The sequence below is a fragment of the Embiotoca jacksoni genome, unplaced genomic scaffold (assembly GCF_022577435.1).
Source record: "Embiotoca jacksoni isolate LCO1_2020_lvr unplaced genomic scaffold, fEmbJac1.0.p SCAF_14, whole genome shotgun sequence".
Taxonomy (NCBI): Eukaryota; Metazoa; Chordata; class Actinopteri; family Embiotocidae; genus Embiotoca; species Embiotoca jacksoni.
The window spans coordinates 13,775,858-13,796,995 of NW_027185274.1; the positions used below are offsets into that span (position 1 = coordinate 13,775,858).

General features: G+C 39.1%; 2 protein-coding genes across 2 annotated transcripts; both read left to right on the forward strand.

The window, feature by feature from the left end:
- Window positions 1–6: 6 nt before the first annotated feature.
- tmprss13a (transmembrane serine protease 13a) lies at window positions 7–9,643 on the forward strand. Its single transcript, XM_069148105.1, has 13 exons — window positions 7–245; window positions 2,932–3,106; window positions 3,195–3,302; window positions 3,643–3,807; window positions 4,219–4,345; window positions 4,788–4,883; window positions 4,981–5,024; window positions 6,043–6,205; window positions 6,438–6,613; window positions 7,402–7,500; window positions 8,278–8,420; window positions 8,530–8,682; window positions 8,797–9,643. The coding sequence occupies exons 1-13, from the start codon at window positions 228–230 to the stop codon at window positions 8,809–8,811; spliced, it is 1,482 nt and encodes a 493-aa protein (XP_069004206.1). The 5' UTR covers window positions 7–227; the 3' UTR covers window positions 8,812–9,643.
- Window positions 9,644–9,725: 82 nt separating this feature from the next.
- Window positions 9,726–19,836, forward strand: fxyd6 (FXYD domain containing ion transport regulator 6). The gene is made up of 8 exons (XM_069148106.1): window positions 9,726–9,937; window positions 16,009–16,062; window positions 16,509–16,532; window positions 17,310–17,345; window positions 17,446–17,520; window positions 17,815–17,851; window positions 17,949–17,998; window positions 18,488–19,836. Exons 2-8 carry the CDS (start codon window positions 16,014–16,016, stop codon window positions 18,520–18,522), a joined length of 306 nt encoding a protein of 101 aa, XP_069004207.1. The 5' UTR covers window positions 9,726–9,937; window positions 16,009–16,013; the 3' UTR covers window positions 18,523–19,836.
- The last annotated feature ends 1,302 nt before the right edge of the window (window positions 19,837–21,138 follow it).

The following is a 21,138-nucleotide window of genomic DNA, read 5'->3' on the forward strand; positions in this document are numbered from 1 at the left end:
GGAGGGGGAAGGTAGAGACATACCTGTTATTGCTTGGTTGATGATCAGTGACAAACACATCATCGAGTAGAAAGGAGAGGAAAAGAAAGGAAAGAGGGAAGTAGAGGTGTTTAATGTGGGACCACCATGCGCTTGCCACTAATCTGTAGCTGAGTAAACCTGCATGTGAAAAAGCTAAATCCACTTGCTCTTACCTCCACTCTCCACTCTTTGCTGCACCGAGTCCAATGGCTAAGCATGACCCGGTAGGTTGTTACTTTGTGCTTCTTTTTTTCTTACATCAAAAGCACCCACTCTTTGCTGCAGCTCATCTGTTGGCCTCTTCTTGGACTCTAACCCTTTTTCAATCAATAGTCAAACTTTCTCCTTAAACTGTACTCACCTGTCACTCTGAATGATGGTTGTTCTGTGTATCTGCCTCTCTGTCGTGCTTTCAGTGAATTCTGTTATTGTGAACTTGTGTAGCCTCCAAAAGGTTGAAGAGTATCATGCAGTGCACAGATTATCGGCTGACAACGGGTTTTATCTGTTTCAATCCACTTGTCAGGCAGGCAGCAGGTGTTACAGAGGGTTTCAGGGCATCCCTTTGACACTTTGCTTGAAACTCGATGTCTTTCCACCTTGTAATTCAGACAACTCAAAAATAACAACTTTTCATGAGCTAAAAAAAAAATCTGTTCCCAGCTTCATGACATTGTGTTTTTCAGATAATCTTGCCTATGAAATTGTTTAGTTTAAGTTTACTTTTAACCTCATTGTGAAAATTGTGTTGGACAGCAACTTTTACTTCTATCTGCTGTCAAACTAAAGCACATATACATGTACAAAAATGTTGTTCAGATTGTTAAGGTATTTGAGACAAAACTATGATTTTGGGTTGTATAAATGCACTTGATATTTAATACACTGATGGTGCCGCAAATGTGTGGTTGAACTTCTAATTGTCCTTGGACAGATTGTGTATTCTGTTAAAGACTTAAGAGATGTTTCAGAGTTAGTGAAGTTGCAGTTAAGCTCAGATCACTGTGTATTCTATATAAAATAAATGAAACGTAATAGATTTATTCAGTCTGTACAGGCTGGACAACTAATTATAAATGAAAAGTTTAATTTCCCATTTCATGTCAGGTTATGTAACTTTATATTGCATGGTTATTGTTTGAGTTAAATACCGACCTCTAAGTGTCATGTGAACCGCTAATCTTTGAATTTTTCCATGATAATGGCCGACAGGCAAACTATGATATATGATCGTGTGCTCTTCTTGGAAATATGATGAATCCATCTCCACCTCTTTCTCCCCAGGCATCTGAATTTGATTAAGTATGTTGCCAATGGGTGCATTTTGAAACTTGATCAACATGCAATAGAAATGGTGTAATGAAACACCTTTGTCAGTGAGTTCACTTGCAGATTTCTGAGTGCCGCCCTTACAGTTTAATTCCTTCCTTTTCTGTCAAAGAAAGTTTTGCCCCTCAGTTTAGTGTGATGAATGAAGAAAGGTTTCAACAGCTATGGAAGAGACATGGTCATTGACTGTTGAGAACTAAGTCTGAACTTTTTGATTACACTGAGGGCAGATTTGTGGAGGTCAATTTGGTACTCATCAGGACTAATTTGTGCTGAGAACACAAGAAGAGGTGCTGACACTGTTACTGTTGTAACTCCATCAAGGTTTCTGAGTATTTGATGGACACATTATAAATTCTGCCACAGGCCAGAACTTCTGATTATGATATTAACTCATACCCAGAACAAAATCTGATTACAGAAAACTCGTTCTGCTAAAGTATTAGAACTGGATCCACTGTGTATCTAGTTCTCTTTTAAACGTCAGAAGAAACCATGTTGACTTGTCACAAACTTGTTTAATCACATTGCATCACTTGCAATAGAGATGACACTGCAAACAGGTCATCAGGCCAAACTATGTTCAAACAGGTTTAGTCACATAACACTGCATCAATGAACTTTGAATGCATTCCAGAAGCCAAAAAGCAGCATAGCACTACAGTTAGCACATCTAAGAACAGCACGTATTAGACCAGTTTTACAAAAAATTAAGAAATATATTGGAAATTTGGGGAAATATGCTCATTTACTTTCTTCCCAAAACGTATATAACTATACCGCCTTCATGTTTGTAGGTCAAATAAGCTTGTGTACACAGGCAGTTAGGTTAGCCTTACCCATCAACAAGTAACAAAAGATCCAAATGTATATATGAAAATCTACCATTGTGTTTACTGTTTCATCCATTCTGACTAGAGGTTAGAATATGCTGCTTCCTCTTCTGCTACAAAGACTCAGTGTGGTGCAGAGGCATGATGGGTGGGGGCTGGGTGGTTAGCATGCTAAGTGATTGCAATGAACTTCTGATTGAGTGTTATTAAGCGTTAATAGGTGTTATTTTTCAAATCCTTTTGATCATCTCTTTTCTTTTTTGAATGTTTTAAATCAAAAATCTTACATATTGTACTTTTAAATAATCGACAGTGTTGGCAAGCTAACCTGCTTTTAGCCATGAGAAGAAAGCCTTCTTTTATTGTCCAAATACTGATTAAGTTGTTTGTCTGAAATACTTGATATGGCTGCTGGGATAGCTGTAAATAAGAAAGGGCAGATAACACGAATGGAAAAATGAGGACATGAACTGTTAAAGCAGATCTTTTAGATGCTGTTGCCAAGATACCTCACTCTTGTTTTCGTGTATAATGTTGTTACCCTGGTGTCGATTTTAACATAGACTTGATAATAGTGTTAGGATTGCATTGAGGACAATGGGTTACATACTTAGTCTTGGCTTTCCAAGGATAAACAACACAATAATGGACAAAGTGTTTGCTTCACATTGTGTGTTATTACAACACGGAAGTTTATCTATATGAAACCTCTTGCAAGTTATTTGCTTTCCCCGTGTTTTCCTCATAGGATGCCCCCCCTCCTCCTTACTACTCTGTTGCCATGCACGCCCAGCCCCCCCTCAAGCCTTATGAAGAGGTGGTGTATGGCTTGGGCCTGGGCCTGACACCCCCGTCCCATCCACATTACATCCCCCAGTATGCACCACCTGTGGTTGTTCCCCAAGTCACATGGTCCAGCACACGTGAGTATGACCTGCATCGCCCTTATTTCCCTGACAATACATTGAACCTTGGTTTACAAGCAACACAAATGTTTCTGTCTGTGTCCAGCTCCCCGTAAGAAGAAGAGATGCTGTGAGAATAATTCACAGTGCTATGGCGGGTCAGGGGCAGCCTTACTGGTGCTGGCCGTCTTGGGACTAGCTATCTGGCTTGGAGGTATACTTTGTTTATTCATACAGATCACAGGACATTATCATTAAAGTTAATTCACTGCTCCAATTTATTTGGGACTGTTGTAACTACAAGCAAAGTCTATGTTAGTCACAGTGTTTGTTGTGCCCTTGTGGTTCTGATGCAAGTAGATTGAATCAGTAGATAAAACAGTTTTAATTTAGTTGCTGATATTCATTAAATGAGGGGGGCAGATTCTCAGTGAGGCCACGTTCTACTGTTCTTATGTCATTTCTAGAGTTTGTTTTGGTTGATTATGACAATAATGGCACACTGTGCCTCTATTCATCTATGCCCATTACTACCCACTCTACCCCCACCACAGTTCGTTATGGCACCAGGTTGGCAACAGCGGCGATCCTCTACGATGAGGACGAGGATCACAAAAATGAAAATCTGCCTTTGCCAATGTACGACACCTGCCCCAACAATACTGTGCAATGTGATGGGATAAGAGACTGCCAACTGGGCACTGATGAAACTCGCTGTGGTGAGTAGGAACAAACACACACACATAGACCTGACCAGAATCGGACTAATACGAGGGCAGATGGTGATGAAGGATGGGCAAGACTCTTGACAGCCAAAAGGTCACCCAGAAAAACAGGCAAGAGGACCGTGAGTTCTCATGCATATGCTTCGTAATTAGAAGAATATTCAGTGGATGGGACATGTATTGCTTTCAATCTTGTCGTTATTATCAACAAAACAAAATAACAGTGATTTTGTTTATATAGTCGTTATTATGTAGGTCTTAAATACCAGGAAATGTTCTCTCATAAGAAGAATAAATAAAGGTCTTATCATGTAAAGCTTTTATTTATCTCTCCTTTTACAGTCATTGTATATAGTTGTGAAAGGAAAGGAAATGCCATCCAAGTTGTTTTCTTTTTTTCTCCAGTGAGGTTTGGTGAGGACAACAGTCTGCAGGTCAGGACGTCTCGAGATGGCCGCTTCCTACCATTGTGTTACGAAGGCTGGGATCAAAGCTACGCCAACCAGATCTGCTCTCAGCTCGGATTAAGAAAGTAAAGATTCTCCAAGTTCACTCATTTTTGTCAAAGCTAACCTTAAGCATGCCAAACATCACACATTATTGATGACCACTGCAGCCTTAAAAAAAAAAATCATTAGCATTCCTCATCATCATTCAAGATCCTGGCACAGGATTCATGAACGAGTGATTTAGCTAGTCATCTTGTCAGATCCAATTTCAACAACAGCTATAGGAGCATGTGGGCTTCTATCTCCAACCTGCAATTTACCCACTGAGCTCCATCTGATTTCTCGTCACCTGCTGCTGTGTGTTTAGGGCTGAATTGATTCTCAACAGGTATCACAGGAGTGTCTCAGTGTGACAGAACTAGAATGAGGTTTCAGGCCCAATCAGGCATTGATTTGACAAAATGGTCTCTATATGTGCAAGTTTATCTCTTCAGCTTTCTGAACTGCTTTTCTCTCTATCTCCAGGTCCTACATGAGCAAAGCAATTCAGTCCAAGCAGTCCATTGGTTTAACACTAACCAATAGAACAACTGCACCTCTCCAGGGTCAGGTAAAAGTCAGGTATATATCTCATCATGTTACTGTAAATCTAATAATACTGAATATGTGCATGCACTCATGTAAACTGACATGTTTCTTTCATTGTGGCATTACACAGTTCCTCCTGTTCAAACCAGAAGAAGGTCTCCCTGCAGTGTGTGGGTAAGGAGCCTCCATCTGTTCCTACAGTCATGTGTCACACACAAGCATGTTTCTCTCTCTCTCTCTCTCTCTCTCTCTCTCTCTCTCTCTCTCTCTCTCTCTCTCTTGTCTCTATCTCACCCTCACAGTACCTACTACTGCACAGCCAGGCATTTTCTACCACCAGAGCTAAACACGAGTTATATCATTGGAGATTACTGTTGTATGTTTTGATCATTAAAAAAATATTCTGAAATCTTCTTTAAATCATAAATTTGAATTCAGAGAACAGACGATATGTTGAGTGAGAAAAGTGAGATATATCAAAAAAATGAAGGCTGGCATGCAAGCGAGATAAAGCATGACACCTACTCCTGGCACCGCAACATATATCTAACACACCCTTTCAATAATGTTTACCTAAGCCTCAGTCCTTTGCTCTCTCTTTTGCTTCCAATGGCTTCTGGCAAACTGCTTACTTAAAACCCATGCAGACACCTGCTACTGCTGCTACTCATTTATACTGTTGCTTTTCATAACCCCGAGCATCCATCTGTTGGTTTGGAGTCTACCTTCTAAAACGGGATGGTTATAATCATCACTCCCCACCCCCTGTATCACAGCATAGATGACAAACTGTATATATTCTACCTTCCCACAACAGTCTATTCCATGGGAGTTGGTCGACTGAACTTTGCATAATGAAACAACAAAAAACTGAGATTCAGTGCCACAATTTTTTTTTTCCATTGTTATGTTATATATCAAATACAACTCCTTACATGTACAAGCACAAAATTAGCAACTAATTTTGTTAGTTTAAAATAAAAATTTTTTTATCAGAATTGTTGATGTGAAAATCTGTTTTTTAAAGTAACAATGATAATTTGATAATTCTGTCACCATTCGCCATTTCATTGACACTCACTAAGCAATACTTCTGAATTCATATATCGCCCTATATATCGTCATATATCGGATGTTTTATTTAATTTATTGGAGCTATTTTACAGTACCTTGCATTATCTCTCATGCCCAGACTGTGGTAAGCAGCAGTCTACATCCCGGATCATCGGGGGCAGCAAAGCTAAGACAGGCCAGTGGCCTTGGCAGTTGTCGCTCCACTTTCAAGGATCACATGTGTGCGGAGGAGTCCTTATTGCTCCTGATTTTGTGCTGACCGCTGCCCACTGTTTCCCAAGGTGACTGACACAGAAAGTGCCCCCGCAATTTTTTTCCACACTTTAAGGACTTTTGTTTTTTTTCACGATAATCTCAATAAACTTGCTTATTCTTAAAATAGAAGTCCATAGTGCTCAACTGATAAAATTTTCACAGTTACAATGAGGTTTATGCTGAATGTATATGTACCAATACCGAATCAGTTTTAGTTCACAGCTTTCCACTGAACAACTTTTTTCCGTGTCCCAAAAGCAACTCCCTGACTACCTCTGTTAAGAACTGGAGCGTTTATGGTGGACTGGTGTCCCTGGACGGTCTACCTGAGCCCTACCGGGTAGAGAAGATCCTTCTCAACGAAAACTACGACCGCAAGACCAACGACCAAGATGTTGCTCTACTCAAACTCACATCTCCAGTTGTTTTCAATGGTCAGTTACACCTTCACTTTACTAAACCAAAGTTTATGTTCATCCAACTTTCATACCTGAAGTTGCAGTCAGAGTTTAATACTCACATGTGTATATATCATTGAGGAGAGCAGAGCTCCATGTTGCAAAACAGGAGTCAGGAAAGGTGTTTCAGTGTGATTGCTTCCTCTTTGAGAATATACAAAATGGAGAGCCTGGCATGATGCAACAAAAGCTGCTCATGCTACAAGAATGTGCTCAGAGGCCGTATGTAGTGTAACTAGATGGCTGACTGAATGACTTGAAAATCAGTCCTTCTGGTTGCTAACCCAGGTGTAAGAGCCTCTGTCAATAAATGTTCACTCTACAGTTCAAACATCCTTGAAAGCCCTGTGAACATCAGTGTTACATATTACCATTAACAGTTACTGAGTTTCCATTGTTGTTGCATTAATCTACTGTTTGATTCACATTGTTTACTTTTTACACAAAGACTGATTTAATATCAGAATTAAAAAAGAGTTAGGTCATAGAGTGAATGTAGTTTTTGTTCAGGAAAAATTAAACAAAAGTTAACATTGTGTCAAAGAGTAAAAAGAAACAGCATGCATGACAGTAACTACCATGGAAATGTTTTTTCTCTTGCTGTTGACTCAGAGTTTTTAAAGTCTGCACTGAGTCCATTGTCATACTGCTAATCTGATTTGCTCAGCACAGTTTGTTTGTGTGTGCATCTGTCTGTAGTACTAGCCTGTTTTGAACACACAAAGCTGCTGAAAAAGTTAAATACATCTTTTTGTGTCATCCAGATAAAGTTCAGCCAGCTTGTCTGCCAATGTCGGGCCAGCAGTTTCCCCAAGGAGCCAGCTGCTGGACGTCAGGCTTTGGCACTACCGAGGCAGGTTCAGGTAAGTTGGACTATGGAGTTTATGACTCCCCTTTACCTAGAGTTCTCCAATGAAACTACAAAAGTTTCAGGTATACCTAAAAATAAGGTTTTCCTTATAAATACAAGCTGACATATACAGTTATTGAGTAAGGCCAAATCAAATTAGACCAAATCAGAGCATACATGAAGTGTATATAATATTTTCTCCATCCTTTCAAAGACGGGGTCTTTCTGTGTAAATAAGGAAACCGTGTTTTAAGCATCCCTGGGGCAATAAAGTTAATCGATTGCCATAAAACTACATGTTACAATATTGAATAAATGAATGCATGTTACACCGGATAACAGATCTTCTACACGAATTGGTCTTTCCACCACCAAGGAAAGATTACAACTGGAAACGAGAATGCAGTCAGACCAGACAAACAAATCCTGAGAGCGACGGCAGTCAGACAGAGAGTCATCAGAAGAAGCGCAGGCAGGCAGAATAGAGTTCACAGCCTCTAAAGGAACATGCATGATCTATCAGAGAGGGACTGATGTCTGTTCTCCGTATAATGAGGTCGATAGAGAATGAGAAAGATGTGTGTTAAAGTCGATCATAATGACTGATGTGCAGGTGCCGAATGTCAGGGAATATAGAAATGCACCGAGATTAATCAGATAAACTGGAGACAATAGAGGATGAAATGAAGAGTTTGCCATATATTCTACCACTAATTTCATATATTATATAGACTTAACAAGAAAAGTTTGTGACCAAGTGATGTTTTGTTTTTTGTTTTTTTTCTAAAAGGCACTGTCTCCAAGGATTTGATGGAAGTGACTGTGGACATCTTTGATACACGAGTGTGTAACGACCGCAGAGTGTATGGAGGCGCAGTGACCAAGAACATGGTCTGTGCTGGGAAGCTGGAAGGAGGCAAAGACTCCTGTCAGGTGAGCAGTCAATATCAAGGGACAGTAATTCCATGAATATACACTGTGATCATTTAGCAAACTTTAGAATAACATTCATGTCAACTAAGTATAAACTACATTGTCTTAGGGTGACAGTGGTGGACCTCTGGTGTGTAAGGGAGATAGCCTTTGGTACCTGGTGGGGATCACCAGCTGGGGAGCTGGCTGTGGGGAAAAAAACAAGCCTGGCGTTTACACTAAAGTCAGTAGTGTCCTGCCCTGGATCTATAGCAATATGCAGGTAAGAATGGATGGGGGAAAAAAACGAATAACTAGTGAAGGAAATCATGTCTGTTATCCAGATGATAGAACGCACAGGTTTTCAGCATGTTAACTCCTCCTGTGCCTCCTGCAGCAACACAGGCCATGATGTCCCCCTATCTCCTGCTGGTGGTCTACTTCCCGACTTTCCCCCAATGAAGTCTGCACTATGAAGTCGCTTTAGAGAGATGAATTGATTCACACATAGAAGAATGTACTGATGAGGAGATGCTGCAGACAGAGAGACAGAAAGGTTGCACGTTGCCTTGAGGGAGTAGCCGAATGACAAAATGCACAAGCTGAGCACAGGAACTGTGCCTTGGTATTCTGCACCATTTATATTCATCCAATGTCACATGTCAATTATATGTTTTACAGAATCAGAAGTGGAATATTGATACAAACTAATCAATGCACTGACCTCAGTCTTGCATTCTTGATTTCATTAATCTGTCTCTTGGTGTCTAGTCATAACTATTGTTATGTAAAGCTAGCTTTGAAAGCGACTGACGCTTCTCTTCATTGTGCCAATGAAACACAATCAATCTACTGTGATCTCCTTAATTGGTTTGAGAATAATATTCTTTAAAAATGATTTGTGATTACAGAGGTGTGTTTTTTTTCTCTCAGGGACACATCTCAGGCTTTTTAATGTTGATCATTGTTTACTTTATTAGATCGGAAGAAGGATTTATGTATTCACTTTTTGAAGGAAGAAGCAGTATGACCCTTGACTCCTTTTACTGAGCTGTGACTCTGTGCCTGTTTACTCACACTGTGATAATTTTTTAATTGTTTTCTGAAATTGTTCCTCCTGGATTATACCGTTTGTCATTGTGTGTGTTCTCTGTAGCATATTTTTGTGCACATCGTTTTCTGTGGGATTACTGAGTATTATACAGGGAGCATATATACAAAATAAAGATCAAGGAAAATCCCTATGGTGGTGTTGATCAATAGGCGGGATTAATACTGGAAGTATGGTGAGTATACGTGTGTGAGGGAGAGAGAGAGAGAGAGGGGGCGACAGGAAGGATTCAGCACACTGAATAAGCAGTCACACCAGGAGTCAGATTGTTACCCATCACATATATTTTTCCAGGAGAAGTGGATGTGAACACTGTGCACATATTGACAGATGAGAATACTTGAAACAAAAGCCTTGTGAGACAAGCTGATTGATTTTTGTGGGTGGATATCAGTTTGTTGGCCAACGGTGGCTGGAGAAACAAGAGGTAAGTTGATAAACGCATATTTGATGTCTTAGATTGTGCTATTGTTATATTTTCAGAAAATGGGACCTAGGGGTCATAATAGCTCCTGGTTGGAGATGGATTGGAAAGGAACGCTAATTTTATTGAAGCCCATTTAATTTCCAATAGCTGATTTTAGGCACACGATACAACGTAAATACATGAATTAGGATTCTTAGTGAATCACGCACATTTCTAACTGAAATCATTTCACGTCAACATTTGTGGTGTTTGCAATATATACACATTACTGTACATGGTCTCCATAACTCGCTGAGATGCCATTTACTTCGCTACTTATTATTTATTATGCTCTCACATACCATGAGGGTGTGTCTGCTGGCACTGTTCACTGGTTGCGCGTCAAAAGATATATGGAAATACGCATCAAAGCGTGATTAATTCGCTTTCTCTGACGTATCTATTCTTGTAACATTACTGTTGAAAACAAATAGTCACTAGTCGCTTTTACTGAAAAGGAAAATCACACGGCGGATGATGGCTGTAACATCAGATGATCCACAGGTTGAGGGGCGCAAAAGTGGATGAATGCGCAGACGTCACATATAGGATGTTGTAATAGCAGGCTATATTGTGCCAGTTTTTTTTTTATTTTTTATGAGACTGTCAAACCAGGCAGCGTGTGATATCTGTCGGTGCCATGTAGGCTGTGCGTTTACATGACACCGTAGAGATTTATCAGTGCATTAGTGAGGAATGAGGTCGGTCTTTGTCTTCGGCACGCAACTTAAAGAGATAACGAAAGCCGCTGAATTTACAATCACCATCCACCAAAGCTGACGAATCCGTTTGTAAATGCATATATGGCGATTTATTGTGGAATGAGTTCAATTTAAGCCGAGTAGTTCTGATTTTAATGCTGTGTGCCACACCCCTTGTTCCTGTTTATGTGGTGACTCCGGTGTTCATAGGAGCCCATCACTTTCACCCATTTCTCATTCGGCGCCAGTATTTTCAGCTGGAGACAGTTACCATGGCGATAACTGGACACTATGGAAAGACGCACATTGTTGTCATGCTGATGTAACGTAATTATGATGGCAGGTTATTTTCCTCACAAAGGTTACAGAGACCTCTGATATGACCTATTTAGACACCCTACATTTTATCGATGATGAAATTTAGGACATATCTTTTTTTAATTAGCACAGGCTCTATGGTATTTAATGGGCTTAAATACAGCCTAGGGGTCACTGGACATCAAACGTATGTCCTTACCAGCACACCAATGAAAGTGTTTAGCAGGGAGATCTGAAACATGGGTTGTCAATTTAACATGTAAAATCTCGCATTTTTAATAAGCACACACATGAATAGGTGCAAACTGGGATAAGCGGGCATTGGTATGAATAGGTGCAAATTCTCTTAGAGAGACAGTTGTAGAGCAGGCTTTATTTTTACATAAAGTTGCACTTCTGGGCAATCAGACAATCAAGCGCAGGAAACCAGGGGGAACAACCTCTATCACATGATATCATTTCAAATACCACTTAATCTCTGTGTCATTGTGCAGATGGTAGGATACTGATAATAAGGACACAAATAGAGGGATTGGTGGGGTGTGGTCTTCTGCAAAAACTCACATACAATGGACATTGTAAGTGTGCTGCCATTTGAATAGAGCTTTTCTCTGACCTTGTCTTCTTTAGACTGTAACTTTATACACTTGTATCTCATTAATCTTACTCATTTCTGAGATTCAGACATTTGCCAATTAAAGTCAAAGGTCAGATCATTATTGTTTTTCATGTCTCAGTGATTGTTGAGCACTCTGCTTCCCTTGTCTGCTTTATCGTCTCACTGCTCCTATTGCTTGGACTAACTCTTATCTCTTTGATTGTCTTCCTGTTTCTTCCACTCCCCCATCAAATGTGCCGCACCACAATCCCTGACCTTTTTTTTTTTTTTAATGCTCTGTGTATTTTATACTGGAAATATCACTACCATACGACAGACTGCCCCTCCACAGTGCTCTCCCCTCAGACAGTGTCTCCTCTGCATGCCCTTCGCTTGCACTCCCCTACCAGACAATGTCTGTCCCTGTCTGGTTGTTTCCCCATTTCACTGTCTTTCAGCCTGCCCTTTCCTTGTCCCCACATTAATGAAAACAGCCTTTCTACCTGCTATTTTGTTGTCCTTTCCAAACAGATACAGTCACCCTGTCTGCCCTTTTCTTGTCCGCTCCTCTCAGACAAAGCGAAGCCTAACTCTCGAACTTGATATTTCTAAACAATGGTGTAGATAGGATTGAGGAAAGATGGTATGGCAACTAATCAGGTGCCATGTATTGTACTCATGAGAGAAAGACTGGCACAGAAGAGTTGCTTGATACATTATGTGCCCTGCTGCCAAAAGATTCTCACGGGACAAACACGACACTGACCCACTAACCCTTAAAGATACAACACTTTAAAGTGACTCATATTGCACTCTCAGAAAAGTAAGATTCTTTTTGTGTTCTCTTCATTTTCATATTTCAGTGAGGGTCAAAAATATTGTCCAAAAAACTACATTTAAGACATACAAAATTAAGCTAAACAGATGTGATATGTCTGAAGGCATTGTTTGTTGACCAGACTTAGTTACAAATCTGAAATAAGAAAAAACAAAACACACAAACTAGAATGTATGCCAACCAGTCAAGTTGCAGTTTACATCCATGTTTGACCAGATTCATGAAGGAATTTGTCCAATAAATGTAATTCAGATAGAACACAAAGTTGCAGCCATGACAGTAAACAATGCTCAAATATGGACCTTGTAGCAAAGAAATTCTGAACACACCTGAAACCCTGAAACATGCAAAATCTAAACAATCACCACAATTTCAAGATTAGTCATAGCAAACTCAAGATTTAAAGATTAGTGTCACCAATTCAATATCCGAAATGTGAAATATGGTCACAAATTCCCTCTCTGTTCCTCAGTTATTGTGTTGGAAAAGTGTTTTTGCAGAACACTATTCTACGGCTGTAACGTTTACCTTTGAGCTTTTAGACCTAAAATGTCATCACTTCATTATTTTATCCAGATATTTATGTGTAATGAATGTATTCTTGAGTTAAGACAACAAACATGTATTATGAGGTTACAGTGACCTTTGTCCACCAAAATCGAATCATGAATCAAGTTGAAGAAATTCCTTCAAGGAGTTCCTGAGATTCTGTGTTCATGACAATGGGATGGAAAACCAGAAAACCAGAAAAGTACAGTCAGGGAAGAATGTCTTTCAAGTTCAGTTTTCTGAACAAAGGGTGTCTTTTTCCATATTTAAAAAAAGAAGATGTGTTGTGGTGGTATTGGACGTGTTTTATTTCAGATCAGACTTTTTGCTCTTGGCCTTTGACTATCTTTGGTTCCTCCAGAATCAGTGGAGGGTGTTGAACTGACCATTAAACCTGAACATCTACTGTCTTATTATATTATACTATAATTACGTTGCCTGCAATTTGTAAATTTAAGGATTTATATATCAATTAGTGCTTAGGCTTTGTAAAACTGTCATAATGTCAAATTTTAAATGGCACAGATCCTTGTGAATTCTGATTCATCTATATTTACTCAATTAAGTGAACTGTTTGATAGAAAAAAGGCTTGGCTCAATTTTCTTGCATGTTGTAAAAGAGCTGGACCATTGTTTACATTTATCCACATCAACCCAAAAAGACTCAAACATTAATGAAAATGTTAACATCCAGAAAACTATTGCAGCATTAAATAGCCCATTAAACAAAATACTTTTTCTGTCTGAGGTCACAAAGGGTTAACTTTCATTTTAGGGCCATTAGTTTAATGGATGCCATCGCCTTTTATGTTCTTCAGTTGCCATCTTGTGTCACATTATTTCAGAAATGTCCTCGTGTTGCTCAAATCTGTTTGAGGGCTCACAAATCAAATACAGAAAGCACCAACATAATAATAGCAACTGCGCAGGAATGCCACATTTGATATCTCTGCTAATGACTATAATGCACATTATTCATGTAAGTGCACTATATTCTGTACCACTGATGCAGCTGCTGACAGACAAACAGCCTAATGGTAGATGGACATAAATGGACTCAGTCAATCAGAAAATCAATCAGTCAGATAGAGTTACATAAAATCTTTGGACTCCTGTAGGCTCGCTCTCATGGATTTGTGTATAGAGAATATTGTACATGCTGACCTGCAGCCTTGTCACGTTCTATTAATTATCTGAGGAGCTTCGACATGCTTCATCCAAAGCATTGCTGTCAAATCATGTTGACTGTGTACTGAAGCATTATATTCAATATTCACTGTTAGTTAGTCTGATGGCTCACGAAGGTCGATGTATAATGTCAGACACTCTATTTGCGTTGAAATGACAAGATAGATTACCTGAGCTTTTAAACCTGTCCCTGTGGGACGTCAAAAATATGACAATTTTGACATTTGATCATTTTACCTACACATCATGCTAAAGCATGTAACACACCGACCAGTCCACTGGAGGAAAGCGTGTCAGTGTGACAGTTGACCTCACCTCAGGTGAAAAGTAGACGCACAGGTCATGTGACATTGGACATGTGCAAAACATTATCTGATGGAGGTCTTTTGACTACTAATGGATAAAACACTGGACTTTCACCCAGGAGAATTGGGTTTGATACAGCGAGAAAACTGTTTCTTTTAAGAAATCTTAGAATTTCTAACCAAGTGGTTTTGGTTCCTAATCTCAACCCTGTGCTTTGGTTTTCTGAAATGTAACTACGTGGTTTTATTTCCAAACATAGCCGCGTGTTTTTTCATGCGTAGGCGAGGCGGAACTGTGGCAATGACACGCTTGATTTACTAACGCAGTACCAAAAAAAAAGCTTAATCACCCCCCCCCCCCCCCCCCCCCCCCCCCCCCCCCGGTTTCCAGATATTATAGAACGATAAAAAAGAGAGAAAAGCTAAAAGAAAAAGATTGAGTAAAAAGACTTAATTTGAACACTTCTGGGTCACTTCTGAAGATTTTTCAGAAAAACTTGTTAATGCTTTTTTTTTTCAGCAGTTTGGACTAATGTGATTGTTTTTTCATACGTTTTACTAAGAAAAATCAACCAAACAGCAGCAGACCATTGAGAATGCTGTTGAAAGAGTCCTCACTGAGAAATTGGAACACATTGCCAGTCCTTACATCACCGCGCTGGTTTCTGGCGTGTCAGAGGAGAGATTTTAAAATCCTTCTGAAAGCACCAAATGATCCAAGTACATTTTTGAATTACTTGTATGTTAAACAGTATCCAAACTCCACAGGTCTTTCCAATAAATAAAATACAGCTTTTTTATTTTTTTGCTTTTGTTTCTGCATTTATTGTTTTTTAAATGCAGATCAAAGTCTTTTTAATTTCTTATTTTTAATATATTTCTCTGCCTCTGTGAATGTCTTTGAATTGTCTTGTATCTGAATGCTGTTACATAAGGAAACCTTGACTGTACAAACCTTCATGACAATGCATTCAAAAGCAGTAGAGATATTTCAGTTTGGGCCAAAGCCAAACTGATCATCACTCTGACAATTCCATTGCTGGCGCTATGCATGGCAAACAAATTCCTCCAAAATGTATTTGCCAATGAAAAATAGTTGAATATGAACACATTTTGTAGAAGACACAGTTGGAGTATGTGCACTGAATAGCTGACATTAAAATAGGCCAAGGTTGAGTGATGTCCACAGGGAAGAAGGAGTAATCTCTGCCAGGAAAAGAGACCATGTATGGCTGTGAACATGGATCGTTATGCAAGTTAAAAATTATATCCGCAGGCCTTTTACATCAGTTAAACCCCAGGGGTTTGGATAAAGCCACGCAGCGTGATGTGATTCTCCTCTCCCCACTTACTGGACGTGTGTTTTTGTGTATATAAACTGAATATGTGTTCATTGTTATTGTTTATGTCCCAATTTGCAGAGAAATAAATATTCTGTGTATCTTTTCTAAAGCGCTCTCAAACATTGAGGTTTTTTTTTCTGACTTTATTTCATTCTCGCTCATCCCTCCCTCTTTATTACGCTATGTCAACAGTTGCCATGGAAACTATTTTGCTCTTCCTCTCTTCACTCCTGGTATGTGTGACTGGTAAGTGCCCCCCCTTTCCCACGAAACACACACCCATGCATACAAACACACATGCATGCACGCTCACCAATTGTCCAATGGGGAGGCAGTGTAGGGACAGATAGCGGTGGTTAATGAAAAGGCACTCACTGGGGTGTGAACTCAAAGCAAAACATCAATTACTACTTTAGAGCTTTATGTGTGGGTTTCAAAGAGTGGCTGTGTCACTGACTGTGTGTGTGTGTGTGTGAGGTCTTTTTTTTTTAAATAATGTATGATTATATTTAATATGTACACATGCTCAAACAATTTAAAAAATATATGTGGTGCTGTCTGTTTTTTTTGGACATTTGGAGTTTGTATTAGGTAAAAGTATCCAAGTAATTTTTCACCTTTAATTTCCCATCTTTCTCTTCTCTCCTTTTCCCTTTCACCCTTCACTCTACTTCCTCTCTTTGCTCCCTCAGCCGTAACAGACCTCAGTGCACAGGGTGAGTATCCTTCATGTGGTTTCTAAAGGGAGCATATCTCAGTCCATTAAATGGATCTACTGGTTTCCAGATCCGACCTTTAGGGATAGCCCCACTACAACTAACAGTGACTGATGTATGGAAACATCCCAAAAATTACCAGACACAACTAGAAATATTTTTTTTATAGGGTAATAAGAGTAATTGTTTGTTAAACCTTATTGCCAGACAATAATGTCAGCACTCGAGGATTCTGCAAAACCCCTGATGACAACAAATAGCAATATTTTTAAAACTTTTTGCCTCCTACAATATCTGTGCATGGCCAATACAGTATGGTTAAGGTTAGCACACTTATTAGAAGGCCTGAATGAAGTGATTGAGACTGAATGACTCATTTGGAAATCTGATTTATTTAGCATTTAAAGAGAGAGGTTGACATTTTTTGAATTTGTTTTGGAGCTAGCATCCACTGGCAACTTTTGCTTTGCACTTTAAGTTACTTCCTCATTGGCTTCAGTCTCAATCTGCAGTACAACCACATGATATTGTTCCATTATTTGAGGAATGTCATGTAACATAACTATTGTTTAGTTTAAGATTAATAAATGATAATCTATATTGCAGCAAGATGAGAGATATTCTAAGAAAATACTTAAACTTTTTTTTTTAATCTATATTTAGCATGTAAAGTATAATTAAACAATTAACATAAGGACACAGACTTGTAACTTAGACAATGCATTGTTCATTTCATAGTATGGTTCTAAACGTGTTGCTTTTATGATATGTTTACAGATGGCAAAGAGAAAGTTGAAAACCCGTTTATTTACGGTAAGTTTAAAAAACAGACATAAAGACAACATCAAATTTTAAAAAGGACAAAGATTAAATTTCTTTCCTGCTGCTGTGTCTCTTGTTTCTTGTTCTTCAGACTATGAGAGCCTGAGGATTGGAGGATTGGCACTTGCTGTGGTGCTGTTCGCCCTTGGTATTCTTCTTATCCTCAGTAAGTTAACATCTTTCTGTATGTGTCTGCATGCTTATAATTGTATTATTATTATTGTCTACATGCACTCAGTAATGTGTTAATAATATATATATATATATTAATATGAATAAAAAATAATTATAAATAAGGTAATGAATCATCATAGAATTTCCAAACCATGTTACTTCACAATCTTGTTTTCACGCTCTTATATCTTTATAATCAGGTATCACAATTATGGCACAGACGATACATCTTCATATTGAATTTAACCTTCTGGGCAACACAGCTAATGACTTCTTATGTTTCAAGGTCGGAAATGCCGCTGCAGTATCAACCAGAAGCCCAGGTATGCCAGTGTCCCTCTCTGATGAAAAACAAAGGGTGTTTTTTTGGTTATACTGCATGATTTGGTAACCATGACAACATGTGGATCCTCTCTTCAGGGCCCCCAATGTCGAGGAGGGAAAGGAGGAGAACCTGATTGTCCCCAAGGGTAAGATGCACATTTTAACTCTGTCAGTTTCCTTCACCTCTGCCTCACCACTTGACATACATCCATAATTGAGTTTCCCTGTGGGAGCGCCCATAGCACAGAAGGGAAGGGGAACTGCACTCAGAGCATACGAGTTTTATACGTATATTTTCAATTAATGCTGAGCTTTTTTAAAGAACAATTTTGACATCATACCTACCAAGCTCCTTATAGTTTCACTTCACTTCAGCACAGTATAAAAATCAAGTGGACAAGACTTGCTGCTTGTTTTTAAATTTCTTTCTGTGGTTGCATTTTCACAGATGGCATGCTTTTAAACAACCAAGCATACACATGGTCGTTTTCACAAAAATCTTGCTTGCCTAGTAGCTTAAGGTGAACTAGAAGTAAAAGACTTGCTTTTGTAGATATTCCAGAAGAAATAACCTCTGGAAAGTTTAATGGTTTGCAATTCTACTAAATTATTCGTCCTTGACCTTCTTTCTGCAGCTGCAGCTGCCAAAGAGACTCCAGAAGAGAACTGAAGCAATGCCATAGGACCTGATGCCCTCTGAAAAGATGATCAGTTTTATTTGATATTTAGACACAATAACAGTGAAGTTATTGATTATTATAACTGGTTATATGACAGGGTAAGAGGGGAGGTATACGTTCAGAGGTGTAATCTGTACATAAATCTTGTGGCTGTTGTTCTTCATCGTGACCGTGCCAGTCCATCAGTGCTCTTGTCCATTCCTGTGCCTTTCTGTGACCGTTTCTCATTCCTGTTTATTGTCTTAGCCAGTAGCACATTCGACGCAAGATTGTCTTTAAAGCCCAAGAAGACTTTTTAGCCTTGTGTGGTCCTCTGTTCTTCATTTTGTACTTCTATCTATTGCCATTAGGTTGTAGGATTTGTCAGTTTGTTGGGTGTTTTGTCAAATGTCCTGGATAATGTTTGTCATATTTGGTATATAACATGTATGCATATATATACAGTATACATATATAAGTATAGATAGTTTGCATATAAGATATACAGTTAAATATCCTTCATTTATGTTTATGTTTGAATGATTGCGCGTGTTTGTGTTCACATATGCATTTTTCTACATGCATATCATGTATGTAAGATTGTGCGTACATCATGAGTGCATGTGTATCTGTGAATGTGATGAGCCTTATATGAGACAATCTCAACTGCCACAGCTCTCTGACTGAGCACAGCAATGGTTTGCAGGTATCTGCACGGGCTCCTCCACCGCAGTGTCTTCACCATCTATAGTGGAGGAAGCTCCTGCATCAGCTGTCTCACTGCCTTCTTCTCCACATATCTACTCCCCTGCTCCGTCACTGGCTCCGTCAGGATTAACTAGTCTCCAGCAGGCTGTGATTAGCTTCCCCATACACACTCACTAGTGCCACAACTCTGTGAAGCCAGAGTACCTTTTTTTTTTTGTCTCTTTCTTGTTTGTCTATTAAAGTGTTTAGTCAGTCTTTCTAATGTCATGATGTCATGAATGACCATACATATATTACATTCCTGAAAGAGACACAAAGTTTGCATGCTGAGTTTGATAGAAGTGAAACTTAAAATTGATATTATTAGATGTGCCAAACTACGTTAGTTGTAGCCAAATATAATATAAGCCAAATCATAGAGAGAGAACAGATGAACAGTCCTTGTAGTAAATCTCCTGTCAGATCCGGTTTTCACCAGTCTTAAGCCTGAGTTTATCTGTTTTAAAGACGACCGCTGTACAATTAAATGCTATAGTCCTTCTACGCATGAGGCCTTGTTGTGTAGGAAACTGTTGTGCTTTTGGCATAATTAAATAAAAGTATGTCTGATCACAGAATGTGATTTTTGTGTCCATTGAGATGGCAACCAGATTTCCATGTAGGGTCTGGTTTCCACGCTTTTCCTCTGGCAAGATTTTAGCCTAAAAAAAAAAGATTTTCAACCAACAGTACTTAAACTGAATCTGGTAATTTCCTATCAATGTCTGTCAAGGTTATACCACGTGAGGCTATGATACTACATGCCTGGGAATGAGTTCCTCACCAGCACAGGCAGTAATATGTTGCCTTTTCTGCTATGATTTCAAAGGTTGGCAGATCTTCTCACTTTATTGCTACCAGAGTACAAACTTTATGAGACTGTAAATATGTAACTGAGCGGCTGGACTGAAGCATGCCCGGGGGGCGTGGAGAAATGGTGTGTGTGTACGAATTGGAGGGAGGATCTGTGGGGTGGAAGTGTTCATCTGAACACAGACAGGGCCACCCGCACACACACCTGGACAGAGGTAATACAAAGCCTTCAGCAGCTCAGGTGAGTACTTGCTTTCCTAAACATATATTAGAATAAATGTGCAGGTCATAAAAATCTATGCGGTGTAAGTAGGAAATTAATCAAACTAAAATTGGTAGAAACTGTTACTGCCAGTTCATAGGGCCAAGTTTTTTATGAATACAGCATTAACCTGTGTTTTGGAGAGCTGAGTTGTTATCTATAATGTGTATTTCTATGTAAATTAGTGTGAATTAGTAGCATTCTTGCTGTGAAAAGTTGATCTTTTCCTAACCAAGCTGCTCCATTATTCAAATAAAAAAGCATACATGGTCCAATTAATTTGTGTTGTAAAGTGGGTTTAGAGGACAGACATCACTTTGGTGGCAGTGTTATTTGTGTTAATTGCCGCTTTTTGAAGAAATCTAATAGCGGTGATACATTGCAGGACTTTAGGGGTGGTGTGGCTTTTTGCTAAAATTACTGGGTATAAATTCTGCATTATTAGTCAGGCATCACCACAGCCACTCTTTCTTGATTCGTCTATAACCTCTATCAGGCTGTTCAAGGTTCAAGGTTAATGAATATTGGAGCTATAATATATTAATGAGTAACAGTCCGCTATGCCCTTATGCTCAGCAGTGCATTGAAAAGGCCCCGACACATAATGAACGAAAGCACTGAAGTCCACAATTCGCTGTGGCATGCTTGAACAAAATGGAGACAGCAAGGGAAATTCTTAGTCTGTTAATCTGTGTAAATTAACGATTACAGGTCAGGAGTTGTAAATCAAATGAGGAGCTCGTGTGTGTGTGTGTGTGTGTGTGTGTGTGTGTGTGTGTGTGTGTGTGTGTGTCTGAAGGATTTA

Coding starts and splice junctions, on each gene's coding strand:
- tmprss13a (XM_069148105.1), top strand. Junction 6,614..7,401: donor ATCTCCAGTTGTTTTCAATG/GTCAGTTACACC, acceptor TGTGTCATCCAG/ATAAAGTTCAGCCAGCTTGT. Junction 8,421..8,529: donor GAGGCAAAGACTCCTGTCAG/GTGAGCAGTCAA, acceptor ACATTGTCTTAG/GGTGACAGTGGTGGACCTCT.
- fxyd6 (XM_069148106.1), top strand. CDS start 16,014: ATGGAAACTATTTTGCTCTTCCTCTCTTCACTCCTGGTATGTGTGACT. Junction 16,533..17,309: donor AACAGACCTCAGTGCACAGG/GTGAGTATCCTT, acceptor ATATGTTTACAG/ATGGCAAAGAGAAAGTTGAA. Junction 17,999..18,487: donor GAACCTGATTGTCCCCAAGG/GTAAGATGCACA, acceptor TTCTTTCTGCAG/CTGCAGCTGCCAAAGAGACT.